The 15,777-nt window shown below is 41.5% G+C and overlaps 1 protein-coding gene across 1 annotated transcript in view; it reads left to right on the forward strand.

The window, feature by feature from the left end:
- LOC103263821 (protein shisa-9-like) overlaps positions 1–15,777 on the forward strand; it is a 314,329-nt gene that overhangs the window by 285,900 nt on the left and 12,652 nt on the right. Inside the window, 1 exon segment of the mRNA XM_008061480.2 lies at positions 3,705–3,752. Within this exon segment, the coding sequence (XP_008059671.2) occupies positions 3,705–3,752 (48 nt within the window).

Consider the following 15,777-nt stretch of genomic DNA (forward strand, 5'->3'; position numbering starts at 1 on the left):
CACTGAGTCATGAACCAGGTCTGTCCCATTTGTCGATATATCCTCAGCACCTAGAACTATACAGGTGCTTTGTAAGTGTTCCCAATACCTATTTATGAACCAGTGAATAATACCATGTGATGGGGACCTCAAGTCAGAATCCTAGGATGATCAGCAGAGTAACAGAATGTACTGCAATTGGTCAGTGCTGAGTTTAAGACCTAGTTTATACATTTATCATTAATTGCAGAAATTAACCTCAGGTTAGCCACATGTAAAATGGAGATAATGATAATGCACAACTAACGGCTTGAAATATTCAATGATATTGAATGGGTAAAGTTCTTGTCCTGACACATAGTTATCCCTCAGTAAATACTGCAGCATATTAAAGTTTCAGGCCAGTGTATTAAAGTTATTTGTCAGTCATATCATTCCTCTCATCTCCAGGATACACTGGTACCTTTATTAACATTTCCCAAATGTTAGAAATTTCCCAAATTTTGTTTTGAGGGAAAGAGAGTTGAATTTATGCTCTTGACTCCAGTTTGGTGGGAAACACATACAGGAAAGCCAACTCATGTCAACATGATAAAATAAGCAAACAAACAAACAAATGGTTTTTCTGGACTGCTCTAAGGACCAGCTAGAATTAGCTCAAACCTCTTCAATTTTTCCATTGACAATCTGGACAATAAGGTTCAATGTTCAGAAGTACAAGTACAACAGCCCATCAAAGAAATATTCTTTTTCACTCAGTTGTATTTCCTTACTAAGGCAAAAATGTATGTTTAACATTTTAGAAACATTGTCCCCCAAGGCTGAAGTTGAAAACTGGGTTATCAACTAAACCAAAGTTTTTAACCTGAAAATTCAGTCAAGCACACAAGTTCCCTGGCCTGAGCTATCTATATGGTTACAATGTAAGAACTTACCTTTTCGTTCTTACATTGGTCAATATTCTTACATAGATCAATGTTTGTAAGACAAAGGTACTTATGAAAATGTCCTTAAAGGTCACCTAATGGTTTAGAGAGGAATGAGTCCTGCTTCCAGAACTGGAAAAAATCACCCTTTTATGTAATTCCTGATAGGCTTTGCAAGCAGAAAGTTGCCTGTACATTGGCATTTATCTCTTATTAGCCACTTGTCCAGTTTTCCTCTAGGTTTCTGAGACTTGAACTTTGGGGCAACTAAAGAATGCAGACCATGTGCCTATAAGATGGTTTAATGCAAACATGGCTACCCAGTTTAAGAAAGAGACAAGATTTACCAATATCATTAATAAAATGCTATGTACCTTTGTTTTTAATTCAAAAATTTAATATTTTAAGAAAATATTTTATCTACTTCTATTTAACAGATGGTTGGCTATTTTTTCCAAAATCACTTTGAATTTTCCAATAGCACTTTTTAAAACCATAGCAACAATTGCACTTCAGTGTGGCAAGAATTCTCTCTTTACTCTTGGAATCATGCATGAAAACCCTAAGAGATGCATGAAGCTACTAGTTTCATTTAAAAAAAAAATTACAGCAGAAAGGGGGCGAATATCACTGAACTCCCAATCAGCACATCTCTGAGGGAGGAATTAGTCTCACTGTTTTGCAGATAAGGAAACTGAGGCTCAGTATGGTTAAATCATTTTCCCAAAGCCTGCACTTTTAATAAATGACAGAGCCAAAATTCACATTCAAGAATGCCTGACTCACAACCCTTATATTCTTTCCACTAAATGTACTAACTTCAACAGAGAGATTTCTGGCATCTAAAGGGTATATTCAGGCAAAAGAAGAGTTGAGGACACCTACTCCCTTCTTCTGGGGGAGAGGGAAGCTTACTAAGGTATTCTTTGTTTTTCCTTATTTGAAAGTAAACGTTTTCCCACGAAGCTGAGTATAATTAATGTATAATATATTTGAGGTATATTTTACATACAGTGAAATACACAGCTCATAATTTTACAATAGTGTGATTATTTTAAAAATGCAACACTTAGGTAACTACATCACAATATTTTCATCACACAAAATTTTCCTCATATTCCCTTTCTTTCAATACCTTAGGTCCACCTCTTCTTAATGAATATTTTTCACCCAAAAAATACTTACCTAATGTCCACTAGTGTGACCAAGTGCATAGCAGAGTCTCACTGCAAATTCTGTAGCCTGTGTACAATTTTATTATGAAAGAAAACTTGTTACTGTCAAAGTTAAGCCCTGTGGGTACTGGAGACAGAGGTAACAAAGGAGTGGTTCCTCCTGCCTTCAAGACAAATAGTGGTGGATTTGATCTGGGGGTAAGATGGCTTAGTTGGAGTCAGTGATTTAGTGGCTGGGTCAGCCTGTGTCCACCCACACAGGAAGATCTGGGGCTGCATCACTATTTCCAGATGGCCCTGACTCCGAGGGAGAAAAAACACCGAGTCATCCCAGGCGGTCCCCATTTAATTTTAACTCCATCACTCTTCTGTCACGCCAATGTCTGCTCTTGTGAGTGATGAGGGTGTAGAGTTCAGATGCGCGGCGGGGGATGTGGCAATTCGCGCGTCTTTGACATGCCTAGGAGGCCAACCAGAAATGTTTAAATGGAGCCAGATCTGCACTCTTGTAATCATTCAGATCACAGGCAGTTCCCTGTGTCTCCTTTCAATTGGCAGCCTGATATATCTCTGGAAATTGTGCCGAAATGTTGAGAACTTGGTCTTTCCGGGTAGATTCCTAAGAAAGGAAAGAAAAGCTAGCAGCACATGCTGATTGGTCAGACCTTCAGCCAATGAAGGAAGATCTCATGGGTAGGTTTGCCCCACTTTAAGTAATGCCCATTCTTGCACTGAAGAGCTATCAAGGGATGGGGGTAAGGTATACTCAAGGTCATTTTCACCATACTTTATTTTATGAAAGAAGTTATCATGGAATTCTGTTAATAGTGTTAGATTCTCCAGGCTTCATTCAGTAAATCTGAAAGAGAATTCAACTGGGAGAAACTGATTTATAATAAAAATTTTAAGAACACATCTGTTCTGTAAAGCAATGTATCACTCATTATGGGATTCTCAGATAACAAGCTTGATCCCTTTAGCATATGAGAGAATTTCCATACCTTAACAAGAGTGTTCTTACAGATAAAATTGAATCCATTCATTCATTCAACATTTTTTCAAACACAGACTGTGTGCTAGACTCTGAGATATGGCAGTCCCTGAGCCATGGGATGTTCTACCCAGTATTTAAAGTTATAATCTGCTGAACCTGTCCCAACCTAAAATTTGGAGCAAATAATATGACCCTTTTCTGGAGAGAGATAGCAATAAAACAGAATGAAAATTCATCTCTTGTCATCAGTGTTGTCTTTAACCAAGATGAATGCATGTAACTCAAATTTTCCTTTTTTTTTTTCAAAGCGTGTTAAAATGTGGAGCCAGACTTTCTACCTAAAAATTTTCTCTCTGCCTTACATAACTGAAAATATCTAGGCCTCTTTCAAGGGACTTCTTTTGATCTCCAGTTGAGCCTTAACTCGACACTGTTCAAGGCCTTGCAGAAAGTTGTGTTTTTCACACTTGGTTTCCCTTCCTGTTCCCTGGGACTCCTGAGGCTTGTCCCCCACCCCCCACCCCTTGGAGGTTGCAACTGGGACAGCAAGCAGCCCGAAGGTGTTGAGAACACAGCGAATACGGGGCACCCTGCAAACAGATCAGCATCTCTCGATTGTTATTTTTTTAGGAAGTTCTGATGGTGACTGGGGAGTATCGACACTTAAGTCACCAAAAGGTATCGTATGGCTTTTTCTAGATCTTTTGTCCAGGTGTTGTTGAATTTAAATAACAAAGGAACAGAGAGTCCTGGTGTCTGTATGTGACTTATGCACATGTATGTCTCCATTGAGTGGCAGCTGCAAGTCTGTCCAGGTTCCTGCGTGTAGGTGTTGTGTGTGTGTATGTGTGCATGGAGCAATTGTTGGACAATGTGCTACTCTTCGCTTCCCAGTATTTGTTTACTGAAGGAAAATGCCATTCTCAAAAACCATTTCAGGTAAGGTAAAATATGTTGGAGTTGATGTTGTTTTCCTCAGAAGCTACAAGGACAAAATGGCAAAACACAAGGTAAATTAATGCAGGAGAGAGAATACAACTTTTGAGGGAAAGATAAACACAATCAACTTAATGGCCAAGGATCTTGGGAATGATTAGCCTTTTAGGGAACAGAACACTATTTTCCATTTTCCAGGAGGAAGCATGGTGAGCAGTGAGAGTTAAGGGTTAGGGAGTTGGTTGCAGAGTCTGTGAGTTAACTAGCCCAGTGATTGGACGAGGTAGTAGCTATAAATTTTGTAGCTCCTTAACTATGTGTCAGAGTGCTGGCCCCTTACATCATTTTATCTTTTAATGGTCCCATGACCTGACTGTGTAGACATTGTCATTCCCATTTAGAAAAGAGAACATGATGTCCGAGTGAGAATAGGACTTGCTTATCTAAAGTTATAAGTGGTAGAGCTACCATTTGAGCGTGTGTCTATCTGACTCTTTTTTTTTGAGTTGGAGTCTCACTCTGTCGCCCAGACTGGAGTGCAGTGGCCGCTCCCAGCCACCGCAGCCTCCACCTGCTGGGCTCCGGCGATCCTTCCAACTCAGCCTTCTGAGTAGCTGGAATTACAGGCATGCACTACCATGCCCTGCTGATATTTTTATTTATTGTAGAGATGAGGTCTCGCCAAGTTGCCCAGGCAGGTTTCGAACCCACGGGTTTAGGCAATCCGCTCACCTCAGCCTCCCAAGGCACGGGATTACAGGCTGAGCCACCGAGCCGTCTATCTGACTCTTATTCTTAACTAGTTCTCACTGGTGTATGATGAGAAGAGCTCTTTTCAGAAGAGACCAGAAATGTCATTTTTTGTTCCTTATGCTTTGTTGGATGTGGTGGAGAGGATATAGCTGACTCAAGGAGGTAGGGGCAGAACTCTTTAGTGACTTTGAACTCAGGGAATTAGGAGACATTACAGGGCTCCAGAAAGGGCCGTGGCATGGCCATTTTTGCCTTCTCAAAATATCATTCTGGCTTCTAAGTGGAGACTGGACTAGAGGAGCATGGACTAAAGTTGGAGACATGCACTAGGAGGCTCTTGCCTGTGGGCAGTGACTTGCACTGGGTGGGTAGAGGATGGTGAGAAGAAAATGTAGTTAGGGAGGATCACTGAGAGGCTACAGATGTAGTGAGTAAGTGAAGTAAGGGGGAGGAGGGACCATTAGACCAGTGATTCTCATGTTTGTGCCACTTGAACACATACCAGCATCACCTGGAGAATTGTTAGTACTCAGATTCCAGGGCTTCATCCAGGAGCTTCTGATTCACTAGACCTTTGGTATGGCCTGAGGAATTGAATTGCTAACAGGTCCCAAGGTGATGCTGATGCTACTAGTCTTGGACCACACTTTGAAAACCACTACAGTAGAGACATCTTACTGGGAAACCAAGGCCCCTTTGATAAGTTCTCTAGATAACCTTTTATGGGTTGAAGGTTCTGACGAGGGAAGTTTGATGAGGGTCCCAGAGACTCAGGAACAAGCTAGACTCTGCTGGGGAAAAGTGATTTTTTTATTTATTGCAGAGATGAGGTCTCGCCAAGTTGCCCAGGCAGGTTTCGAACCCGCAGGTTTAGGCAATCCACTCACCTCAGCCTCCCAAGGCGCGGGATTACAGACTGAACCACCGAGCCGTCTGTCTGACTCTTATTCTTAGCTAGTTCTCACTGGTGTATGATGAGAAGAGCTCTTTTCAGAAGAGACCAGAAATGTCATTTTTGTTCCTTATGCTTTGTTGGATGTAGTGGAGAGGATATAGCTGACTCAAGGAGGAGGATATATACACTATATACCCTCACTGGGAAAGACAGCTTTACATCAACACATTTAAGTAGATTCCTCTGACTACCCAGTTTTTGTCTTGAGTGAGACAGATTTTGGGACTTTGCATTAGGTAATAACTGTTTACATGTCAAAGTCCATTTTTAGAAATACAAACAATTTGGAACATGACAGACCTACTAATTTGAAGCATAAACTTATTTTTTCTCTCTCCCGTGTGAAAAACAAAGCCATTATGATCCCCGTGACAGCAATCAGATGCAGTCTCCACTGCTGTCTTTATTTCAGTCTGTTGTCATTTACATCATATTTCAGAACAGGTCAAAAGCAAGGACTTGGAACTTTTTTCCATTCAAACCAGGCTAACTTCACCTGTCCCTCTAAATGTGCCTTTATCCTGCCTTGTCTGAGGAGAGGAGAAAGGGTCCAGCAAGGGCCAGACCCATGTTTCTCAGATGTCATTTATTTTATCTCTAGTACTATCTGCACAACCTCCAGACTTAGAGTGTAAATGAGGTATGGGGGTTTTGTATGCCCCAACTCCACATTCTTAAAAGGGAGAGACAAACTGAGTTTGGTAGGCTTAAACTCAGACACATTTGGGCTCTAATCCTGGCTCCATCATTTGCTAGGTTTGTTATTTTCAGCAGGCCTTTCAACCTCTCCAAGTCTCTTTTTTTTGATGCAGAAAATGGAGACAATCGCCTACCTTCAAGGTTACTGTGAGAGATGTCTAAAACTCATATCACCATATTTGACATATGGAAAGTGATAAATCCATGCAGGTTATTACTGAAATTATTATTACTATTATTATCAGGTGAGCAAATCAAAGGTTCTGAAAAATCCCATGGTAATAAAAACTGGCTAACTGTGTTTAACCCATCATTTCTCATACACTGTTGACTTCTGATCTCTTTTCTCTAAATGAAAATCAGTGAACATCTTAACACCTGGTGGCATGAATATGACTGGGAACTCATTTTGGGAACATAGGGCAGTTGTGGAGCAGTAGGTATGGGGTGGAAAGATGGGATAAGACAGGCAGTAGCTGTTAACGAGAAAGGACAAAGTCCCTGGAGATATGTTTCCTGCCACCACCTGCACTGGCTATGGCTCACTTTGGAGGGGAATGATATCCGCCAGGACAGGAAATGGCAAACATCCCACTATTTTGCACTATTCATTTTTCACTACCTAGGACTGCCCAGGCAAGTAGCCCCCGTAGTGGTCTCTGCTGTTGATTCACCCATGCCTAGCCTTGAGAATACCAGTCTCATTTGTTTAAAACCCACCTTGGAAGACACTACCTCCAGCCCCATACTGTCTTCACCAAGATAAAGCCATGTGTTTGAAAATCTGTGAATTTTGCTAAACTATTCTTTACACCTGACTTAGTCCAGTGCCAAAGAAAAACAGTCAAGGTAGGGGGAATCACCAGCATTTAACCACTTTGCTTCTGACTAGAATCAGCCTATGTCCTATGTGCATTTTCCCAAGACTCCCCCCTCCTCACACACATGCTTTGGACTTCCACTTCTACCTTGGCCCAAATAGATACAATTAGAATATATATGTTCCATGAGCTTTGAGGAAGTAGTTATATGAGACTAGGCAGGTACTATAAAGTTCTGAGTATAGAGCTTAGCTTGGTATACAGTAGGTGCTAAATCATTGTAAAGGAGGCCAGTAATCACAAAGTCTCCATTCACCTCTATCCTCCAGAGAGGATTCTTGGTTCATGATGGAATCTTTCAGAAAGAAATACACCTCACTTGGTTTTTCTGCCTTTACAGATGAGGAAATGGGATCCTTCTGAGAAAACTGAGGTTGCTTGAAGCTACGCAAGAAGATTACATCACAACAGAGCCAGAGGTCAGACCTCAAAGAGGGGTTTGAGGACTTGACCCAGAATCACTAGAGTTACTTGTTACAAATGTCAATCCTGGGCCCATTCATTCCTAAGGAACCGGAATCTCTGAATGTGGGGTCCCAGTGTATTCATTTTTTAAACATACCTCCTATATGATTCTTTTGTTCATTAAAGTTTAGATCTAACTTTTCTTAAGCCCTCTCTCTATATCCAAGCACAATTTGTTCTAAAGCAACAACTTTTGCATGCCGACCTTCCTCCCAACATGAGTCTTTTTGCTGTTTGCTGTCATGAGGCTGTTTTCTTCGTGGTGGTTTGAGCTGGGCCTACAGCTGGAAGGTCAGAGCATTGGAGGTGGATAGTCTTGGAGCTGGTTCCTGCTCTCCAACTTATTAGCAGTGGCAGAGTAAATTGGCAGCCAAATTACTCAATATCTCTGGGCTTTGGATCTTTTGTGTGCCACATGAAAAGCATGATATTGCCTGTCACTTTTCTTGAAGAGGGTTTAAAGGAGACAATGTAAGTGAAATTGCTAAAACAACACATTCTAGTTTTTTTTTAAGAAAATTGATGTATCCCAGTGAGAAATGTCTGTCTAAGAGATGCTCCAAAAGGCACAAAACAGTAGAAAATGTGCAATAGGGTTACAGTTCTTTTGGAGTGCACATATCCTATAGGCCAGGGGTCGCAAACCCCCAGGCCATGGACTGGTACTTGTTCGTGGCCTGTTAGGAACCAGGCAACACAGCAAGAGGCGAGTGGCAGGTAATTGAGCTAAACTTCACCAGTATTTATGTATTTACAGCCACTCCCTATCACCTTCTTTGCCACCTGAGCTCCATCTTCTGTCAGATCAACAGCAGCATTAGATTCTCATGGGAGCCCAAACCCTATTGTGAGCTTCACATGTGCAGGATCAAGGCTAAATGTTCCATACAAGAGTTTAATGCTTGATGAACTGAGATGGAGCTGAGGTTGTAATGCCAATGATGGGGAGTTGCGGCAAATACAGAGTTACATTAGCAGTGAGGTTTGACTGCATATCCACCCATCCCCTGCCCAGTCCATGGATGAATTGCCTTCCATGAAACTAGTTCCCAATTCCAAAATGGTTGGGGACTGCTGCTAGAGGCTGTCTTTGGAGAACACTCACCTGAAGGCAACTTGAAGATATGACTTCATGAAATTCAGACTTTTGCAATTTCCTGATTTGGTTACTGGTTTGGTAGAGTACAGAGCAGGTGGAGGATAGGAGGGTGATGTGAGGTGGCTTTTTAAAATAAAAATAAAATCCTACCTGCTCTTTTGAAAAGCACTGGAGTTTTAATGAGCTTTAAAAAAAAAAAAACACTGGATTTTGATGAGCTTCCTTCAGAACCCATAGGCATGAAATGAATGAGTGAAGAGATATTTCTGTTTTGCAGAAAATGCCCTTACATCAAAATTGCAATAAACACTTGATTAGTTTGAAAGTATGTTCCTCTGAGGCTGAGCCAGCTAGATCGTACTCTTTCCAAAGCCACCTTGCACAATATCCACAGAACCCAGTAGGCACTCAACATACATTTTGTTAGTAAATTATTAAATGAATATGGGCATAGCATTGGTAAGGAATCTTGACTTTTCTGAAGAGACACCATTAAATAGAAAATCAACCAGAAGGAAGTTATAAACATATTCTAGATCCAATGCAGCTTCTACCCATCTGAGTGTCTTTGAGCTCTGTGCTGTGGTTCCCACTCTTAAAAAATGGGAACTTGGGATTATTAATCTTTTTTGCCCCCTGGACTTCTATAAGTAAATATCTGATTTATTCTAGCTAACTTGTCATGTGTCTTCCTCTGAACAAATTGTTATGAGGAAGTCAATGAAATAGTAAATGACTGGGGCATGGGTAAGTGGAGGATACCACATGGATTCAGAACAGGGAAGAGATGAATCCTACCTGAAAATTTGGGGCACTTTCTGGAAGTAGAGGGAGTAAATGATTAGTGTTTGTATCAGTTATCTATTGCCACAATAACACTGTGTAAGAAGCGATTCCAAATCTCCTGGATTAAAATTTGTTTAACTATGTATTTATTTAGAGTCTGTATGTGCCAGTGAGTCATGCTGATGTGAGAGGTTCTTCTAGTCCAGCTGAGACCACACACCTGGCTGGGAGTTAGCTGGATGTTGACTGATCTTGGCTGACTGTAGCTGGCATGACCAGGATGACTTGCTTCTACTTTATGTGCCTCATCTTCAGAGAGGGCAGTCCAGACATCTCATAATGCTGGCAGAGTTGCAAGAGAACAAACAAAACCAGCAAGCACTTCAAATGTCTGTTTGCGTCATGTCTGCTAGCATCCATTAGTTACATGGATGAACTCAGAATCCAGTGGTGAGGAAAAAAAATCCCTTTTTTTTTTTTGGAATTTCAAAGTCACATGGAAAAGAATATGGTTACAGGAAATGTCAAATTGATTTATACATTAATCTAACATAGGATTCCAAATTTCATAATTACCTACTTTCAGAAGGTCCCGGGAAGCTACACCAAGTAGGATTCTTATCCTTAATTACCTTCATTTTAAAAACCACCGGTTGTATAAAGTTTCACCAGCTGGGAGGATGATTGGAAGATAGATGATATAACAAATTTCTGAAAAGAAATGTCTTCCTCTATAAAGCAGCAATGCAGGAGATATGGGAAGGCCGTGAGTGAACACACAGTTTCATCCGGGGTCTTATGGGAGACGGGCCTCTGTAGTAGCCATGGCTGGAGCATAAGCCTGTCCATCTCTGTTCAACAGCCTTTCAGAAAATAGGGACTGCACAGCAGGATGGACTAGGGGAAGAGACAACGGACTTGAGGCTTCAGAGGGATCCCGGCAGCCACAGCAATGGTGGTTCAAGGTACAGACAGGACAACTTGGGTACAAAGCCCAAGTCAGGCACTATTTTAGAATCCTCCCCAGCAAATGTAGCAACAACTTCCTGTTGAGAGCATTCAGGGTTAAAGACAAGAAAAAGGGACCAGGCTTCTAGACACCCTTTCTGGTTTCCTCTCTTAGAGCAATATGGTTTCAAGAAAGATGGTGATATGACATAAAGACAAATCTTTCCATCTCCTCCCTATCCTGTTTAGAAAGCTTGTCTTTTTTGCCTCCCTTTCTTGTTTCTACCTGCTGAGACAGCCTCAGGAACCTGCACAGCTTTATAGCATGTATTTCAAAAGAAAAGAGAGATATCTAGGCTTTTTTTAAACATGAACTCTCTCCCCTTTTACTTGTTAATTCATCTTGTAAAGAAGAAAAAAAAGAAGAAAAAAAGAAGAAAGAAAACATTCCTGCATAAGTTAAAGTAAATATGCTCCTAGAATAACCAAAAGGTCCCACAAATACAGTGGCTTAAGATAAAGAAATGTATTTGTTTTTTTAAACAGATTTATTGATACATAATTTACATATCTCATAACTCACCCTTTTATTTTACTTTATTTTTGAGTTGAGATCTCAGTCTGTTGCCCATGCTAGAGTGCAGTGGCACAATCATGGCTCACTGCAGCCTTGCCCTTCTGGTCTCAGACAATCCTTCTGCCTCAGTCTCCTGAGTAGCTGGGACTATAGGTATGTGCCACCATGCCTAGCTAATTTTTTTACTTTTTTGTGTGTCAAGATAATGTCTCAATATATTGCCCAGGCTGGTCTCAAACTCCTGGGTTCAAGCAGTTCTCTTGCCTTGGCCTCCGATAGTGCTGGGATTCAGGTGTGAGTTATTATACTCTGACAACTCACCCATTTAAAGTTTACAATTCAGTGGTTTTCAGTATGTTCACAGAGTTGTGCAACCATCAGTACAATTTTAGAACATTTGTATCATCCAAAGAGGGAACTTCATAATCATTAGGAGACATTCTCCATCTACACCACACCCCCCACTTTAGCTGTCCTCTATCTGCTAGCTCTAAACCCCAGGAAATCACTGTCTACTTTCTCCCATATATTTGCCTATTTTGGACATTTCTTTCTCATGGTCCCAAGGGGCGTAGTCCAGGTTAGTGGGGTAACTTTGCTCCACATGGTCATTCAGGGACCCACGTTACTCCAGCCTTGTTGCACTACCACCTTTTATAACAATGACAGAAGTAGCAGCCACCATCTATTGAATACCTCCTGTAAATCATATTGCTTATAGCTTATAAATCCTATTGCTTTACAAGATACATGATTTTCTTCAATATCCTCAACTTCCCTGCCACATAGACCATTTTATTTTATTTTCAATTTTATAGGTGTAGTCTAGAGAGTTTAGGTAACTTGCTCAAGATCTCAAGCCTATACGCGGAAAAGCTGAGATTTGAACCCAGATCCATCTGCTCTCAAAGTTTATGCTCTTTCTTCCATAGTGTAAAGAAGATTTTATAGTCACAAAAATCCCATGTGCTTGTGTCCAGCTTTCTTATCTGTTATATAAACCTGGTGCACCAAATCCTTCAATCTCTCAGCCTCATTCATTGTTCTTTCTTTCTCAGCATTCCCAGATCTCACCATCTTGCCCTTTAAGACTGGAGGTTCTACTGTGGCCTTCAAGAACCTAGGGGAAGATTCAAATCCAACACTTTGGCTCACGGTCATCACTGAAAATGATTACTGCTCTTTGAGTGGTGGGGGAGGGGTGGCAGAAGCACAAGGAAAGAAATATTGATTAATATCTCAAAATATCTCACTACATTGCTTTGGAGGGAATCAGTGTGATATAGTGTGAAAAGCCCAGATAATTGTACCCACCTCATTTGAGCAGGGGACCAACTAAATGAGAAAACACGTGGGAAGTTCCTGGAAAGTGCCTGAACTGGAAGGATGAGGAAAGCTGTCTTCCCTCAGTTCTGTGAGGAGCCTGTAGTTCCATCTAACACAGCCCTGTGATAGGAAGCCAACTTCTGGTCTGTAATGGACCAGTATTCCAGCCAGTGTCAGCATGCTGAGATTTCCTACCTCTTGTAGTGAAGTAACTAACCCGGATACTAGAACAAACAAGACCTGATACTGTGTCTCACGTTACCCCCAGCTTTTTCCTCCCACCTCACCTTAAGGAAGAAAAAGATAAACATATTTTGCCTCAAGGACAAATTTAGGGCTTCATTAAACATTCATCTGTGACATATTGATGTTTTCTCTTAAGAATATGATATTTACATGATCTCTGATGTTTTGAAAGAAAAGTGATTTCCCTGTATAATTCTCCTCCATTTTCCTTAGTTTTGAAGGAACTTTCTTGCAGATCCTTGTCAAAGAAACCTTCATCTTCTACAATGCAGGCAAATGGCTAAATATATGTCAAGTGTGGCCACAAATTCAAGCAGTGGAGCCAGGTATCTTGGGTTCAAGTCCCAGCTTCATCAGCCAGACAAATTGCCAAAGATCTCTGAGCCTCAGTTTCCCCGTTTATAAAATAAGACTAGGCAGGGAGTGGTGGTTCAAGCCTGTAATCCTAGCACTTTGGGAGGCCTAGGTGAGAGGATTGCCTGAGCTCAAGAGTTTGAGATCAGCCTGGGCTACTTGGGAAGACCTCATCTCTACAATAGGTCAAAAAATAAGCTGGACATGGTAATGTGCACCTGCATCTGTAGTTCCAGCTATTTTGGAAGACTGAGGCAGAAGGATTACCAGAGCCTAGCAGGTTGAGGCTGCGGTGGCCATGAGAATGCCACTGCACTCCAGCTTGGGCAACAGAATGAGACTCTGACCAAAAAAAACCCACTAATAGCACCTACCCCATTAGAATATTGAGAGTATTAAAGGGGAATGGCAAGTGGAAATTCTCTAGCAAAGTAACTGGCATGGAACACACATTAATAGAGGTGGGTTATTCCTCAGTTTACCACTGAGTAGACTGGGGAAGTAGAGAGGAAATCCATATCAATATGCGGCCTTCTGCTGCATCCAAACAGTCTTTCACCAATCCCTGCCTCCTTCACTTGATTTTATCCTACCTCCCTTCCCTGAGCTAGGACTACTAAAGAATATTCAGGCCTCTGCAAATTCCCAGGCAGAAGAATGGGTCCTAGTTCACCTACTTAAGAAATAAAGGCACTCAACCCAAGCTCCAGCCCTTCAATATCTGTAAAGAACAGATCACTCAATCTTCTGTGACATGGACTAAATGAGCAGAAGATAAAACATTTTGCCCATTTCTAATATATGAAGCTATGTCATTGAAAGTGAAATATCTTCAAAGCTTTCCTTTCTTCATCAAATGCATATTATGGTACCCCTGCTGTGTATCAGGCACTGAACTAGAGGTTGTGGAAACAGTAGCTAGCAGGACAGATACAATCACTGCCCTAAGTGGAACTTCTATTCCAGTCAAGGGAGACAGACAATACACAAGTTAACTAATAAAGATAATTTATCATAATAATGGCTGTGAACATACTAAAATAGAGGTTATAAGAGCAACTGGTGGGGGTGTCTTTTTGGGTATTAGGATGGTTTTTCAGGATGTAGTCTCTGGTCAGAAGACCAAATGACAAAGAGCATTTTGACAGCAGGAACAGCAGGGGTGAGGCCCAAACACTCTGAGATGGTGACAAGCTTGGTGTGTTCAGGAACAGAAAGGAATCTCATGCATAGTTGAACAGTGTCCCACAAAAATCCATGTCCACTTGGAGCCTCAGATTGTGAATGCCCATGGAAATAGGGTCGTTGCAGATGTAATCAAGTTAAAATAAGTTCATACGGGATTGATGTGGGTCCTAATCCAGTGACTGGTGTCTTAATAAGAAGAAAGAAATTTGAGCTCACAGAGAGAGAGAGAGAGAAAGAAAGAGAGAGAAGAGAGGGAGAGAGGGAGGGGAGAGAGAGAGGGAGAGAGAGAAGGGAGGGATGGGGGGAGAAAGAGAGAGAGAAAAGAGGAAGAGAGGGAAGAGGGAGGGGAAAAAAGATGGGAAGTGTGGGAGAGAGAGAAAGGAGAAAGGAGGGAGGAAAGATGAGGGGGAGAGAGGGAGGAAAAAGGGAGAGAAGGGGAAAGAGAGAGAGAGAGAAGGAGGGAGAAAGAGAGAGATCAACCATCTGAAGTCAACGGCAGAGATTGAAGTGATGCAGCTATAAGGTGAGGGTGCTATGAATCACTAGCAACCACCAGAAGTTAGAGGAGGCAAGGAAGGATCATCCCTTGGAGCCTTCAGAGTGTGTGGCCCTGCCAACACCTTGATTGCAGACTTCTGGCCTTCAGAACTGTGAGAAATTAAATGAGCTTTTATAAGCCACCAAGTTTGTGATACTTTGTCATGGCAGCCCTAGAGAACTAATGAAACTGTGATGTGTTCATGCTAGATATGGAAGAGAGGAGGGTGATCAAATAGCCTGTGTCTGGGTTGTGCAGACCTTGGGGGCTGCCACAAATCATTTGAATTTTATACTTAAGTGTATTGGGAAGATTAACCAAATCATTTTTTCATATTCTTGAACCAGTGGCAGAGACAGATAAGGATCCTGAAAGCTTGTGTTCAGACATCGTTTACCAGATGAAATTCATCACCTGAGACCCAAGCGTATCACCAGGCAAGAATGAGTGGCAGGAATCCCTCCTTAGAATGTCTTAGGTCCAAGGAAAGGAGGTAGGTGGGAGGCCACCTGCCAAGACCCTCAGATGTGCAGCTTGTTTTGAAAACTGGTTATTGCCTTGACGTTCTCCACTTCCACAGAAGCAAAGCTCCATCCTGCCCTGCACCTGTACAAGTGTCTGCCGCTAATTAAGACAGAGACAGATGGAGGAAGGCATAGTTTAATTTTACAGCCCCGGTTTCATCAAGGCAATTAGCCTCACTGGAAAGAAAGCACCTTTTTCTTTATTTCTTCCTCTTTTGTAAATGAAGAAAAAATCAAACTGGAGAGGACCAGTGTTGTTGAAAGCCTCATCCATCTGTTTCTAGGTCGGTGTCAGACATCTGCCCACGAGGTACTGGGACTGATTAGGTTAATGCATTTATTAAGGAGGTTTACAAAACTGTTCAATGAATCTGTTATTTCATTCACAAGGAGTTTTTTAACTTACTAAGACAGGGATGACAGTGCAT

Source organism: Carlito syrichta, unplaced genomic scaffold (genome assembly GCF_000164805.1).
Source record: "Carlito syrichta isolate Samal-C Ts95f unplaced genomic scaffold, Tarsius_syrichta-2.0.1 Scaffold305280, whole genome shotgun sequence".
Taxonomy (NCBI): domain Eukaryota; kingdom Metazoa; phylum Chordata; class Mammalia; order Primates; family Tarsiidae; genus Carlito; species Carlito syrichta.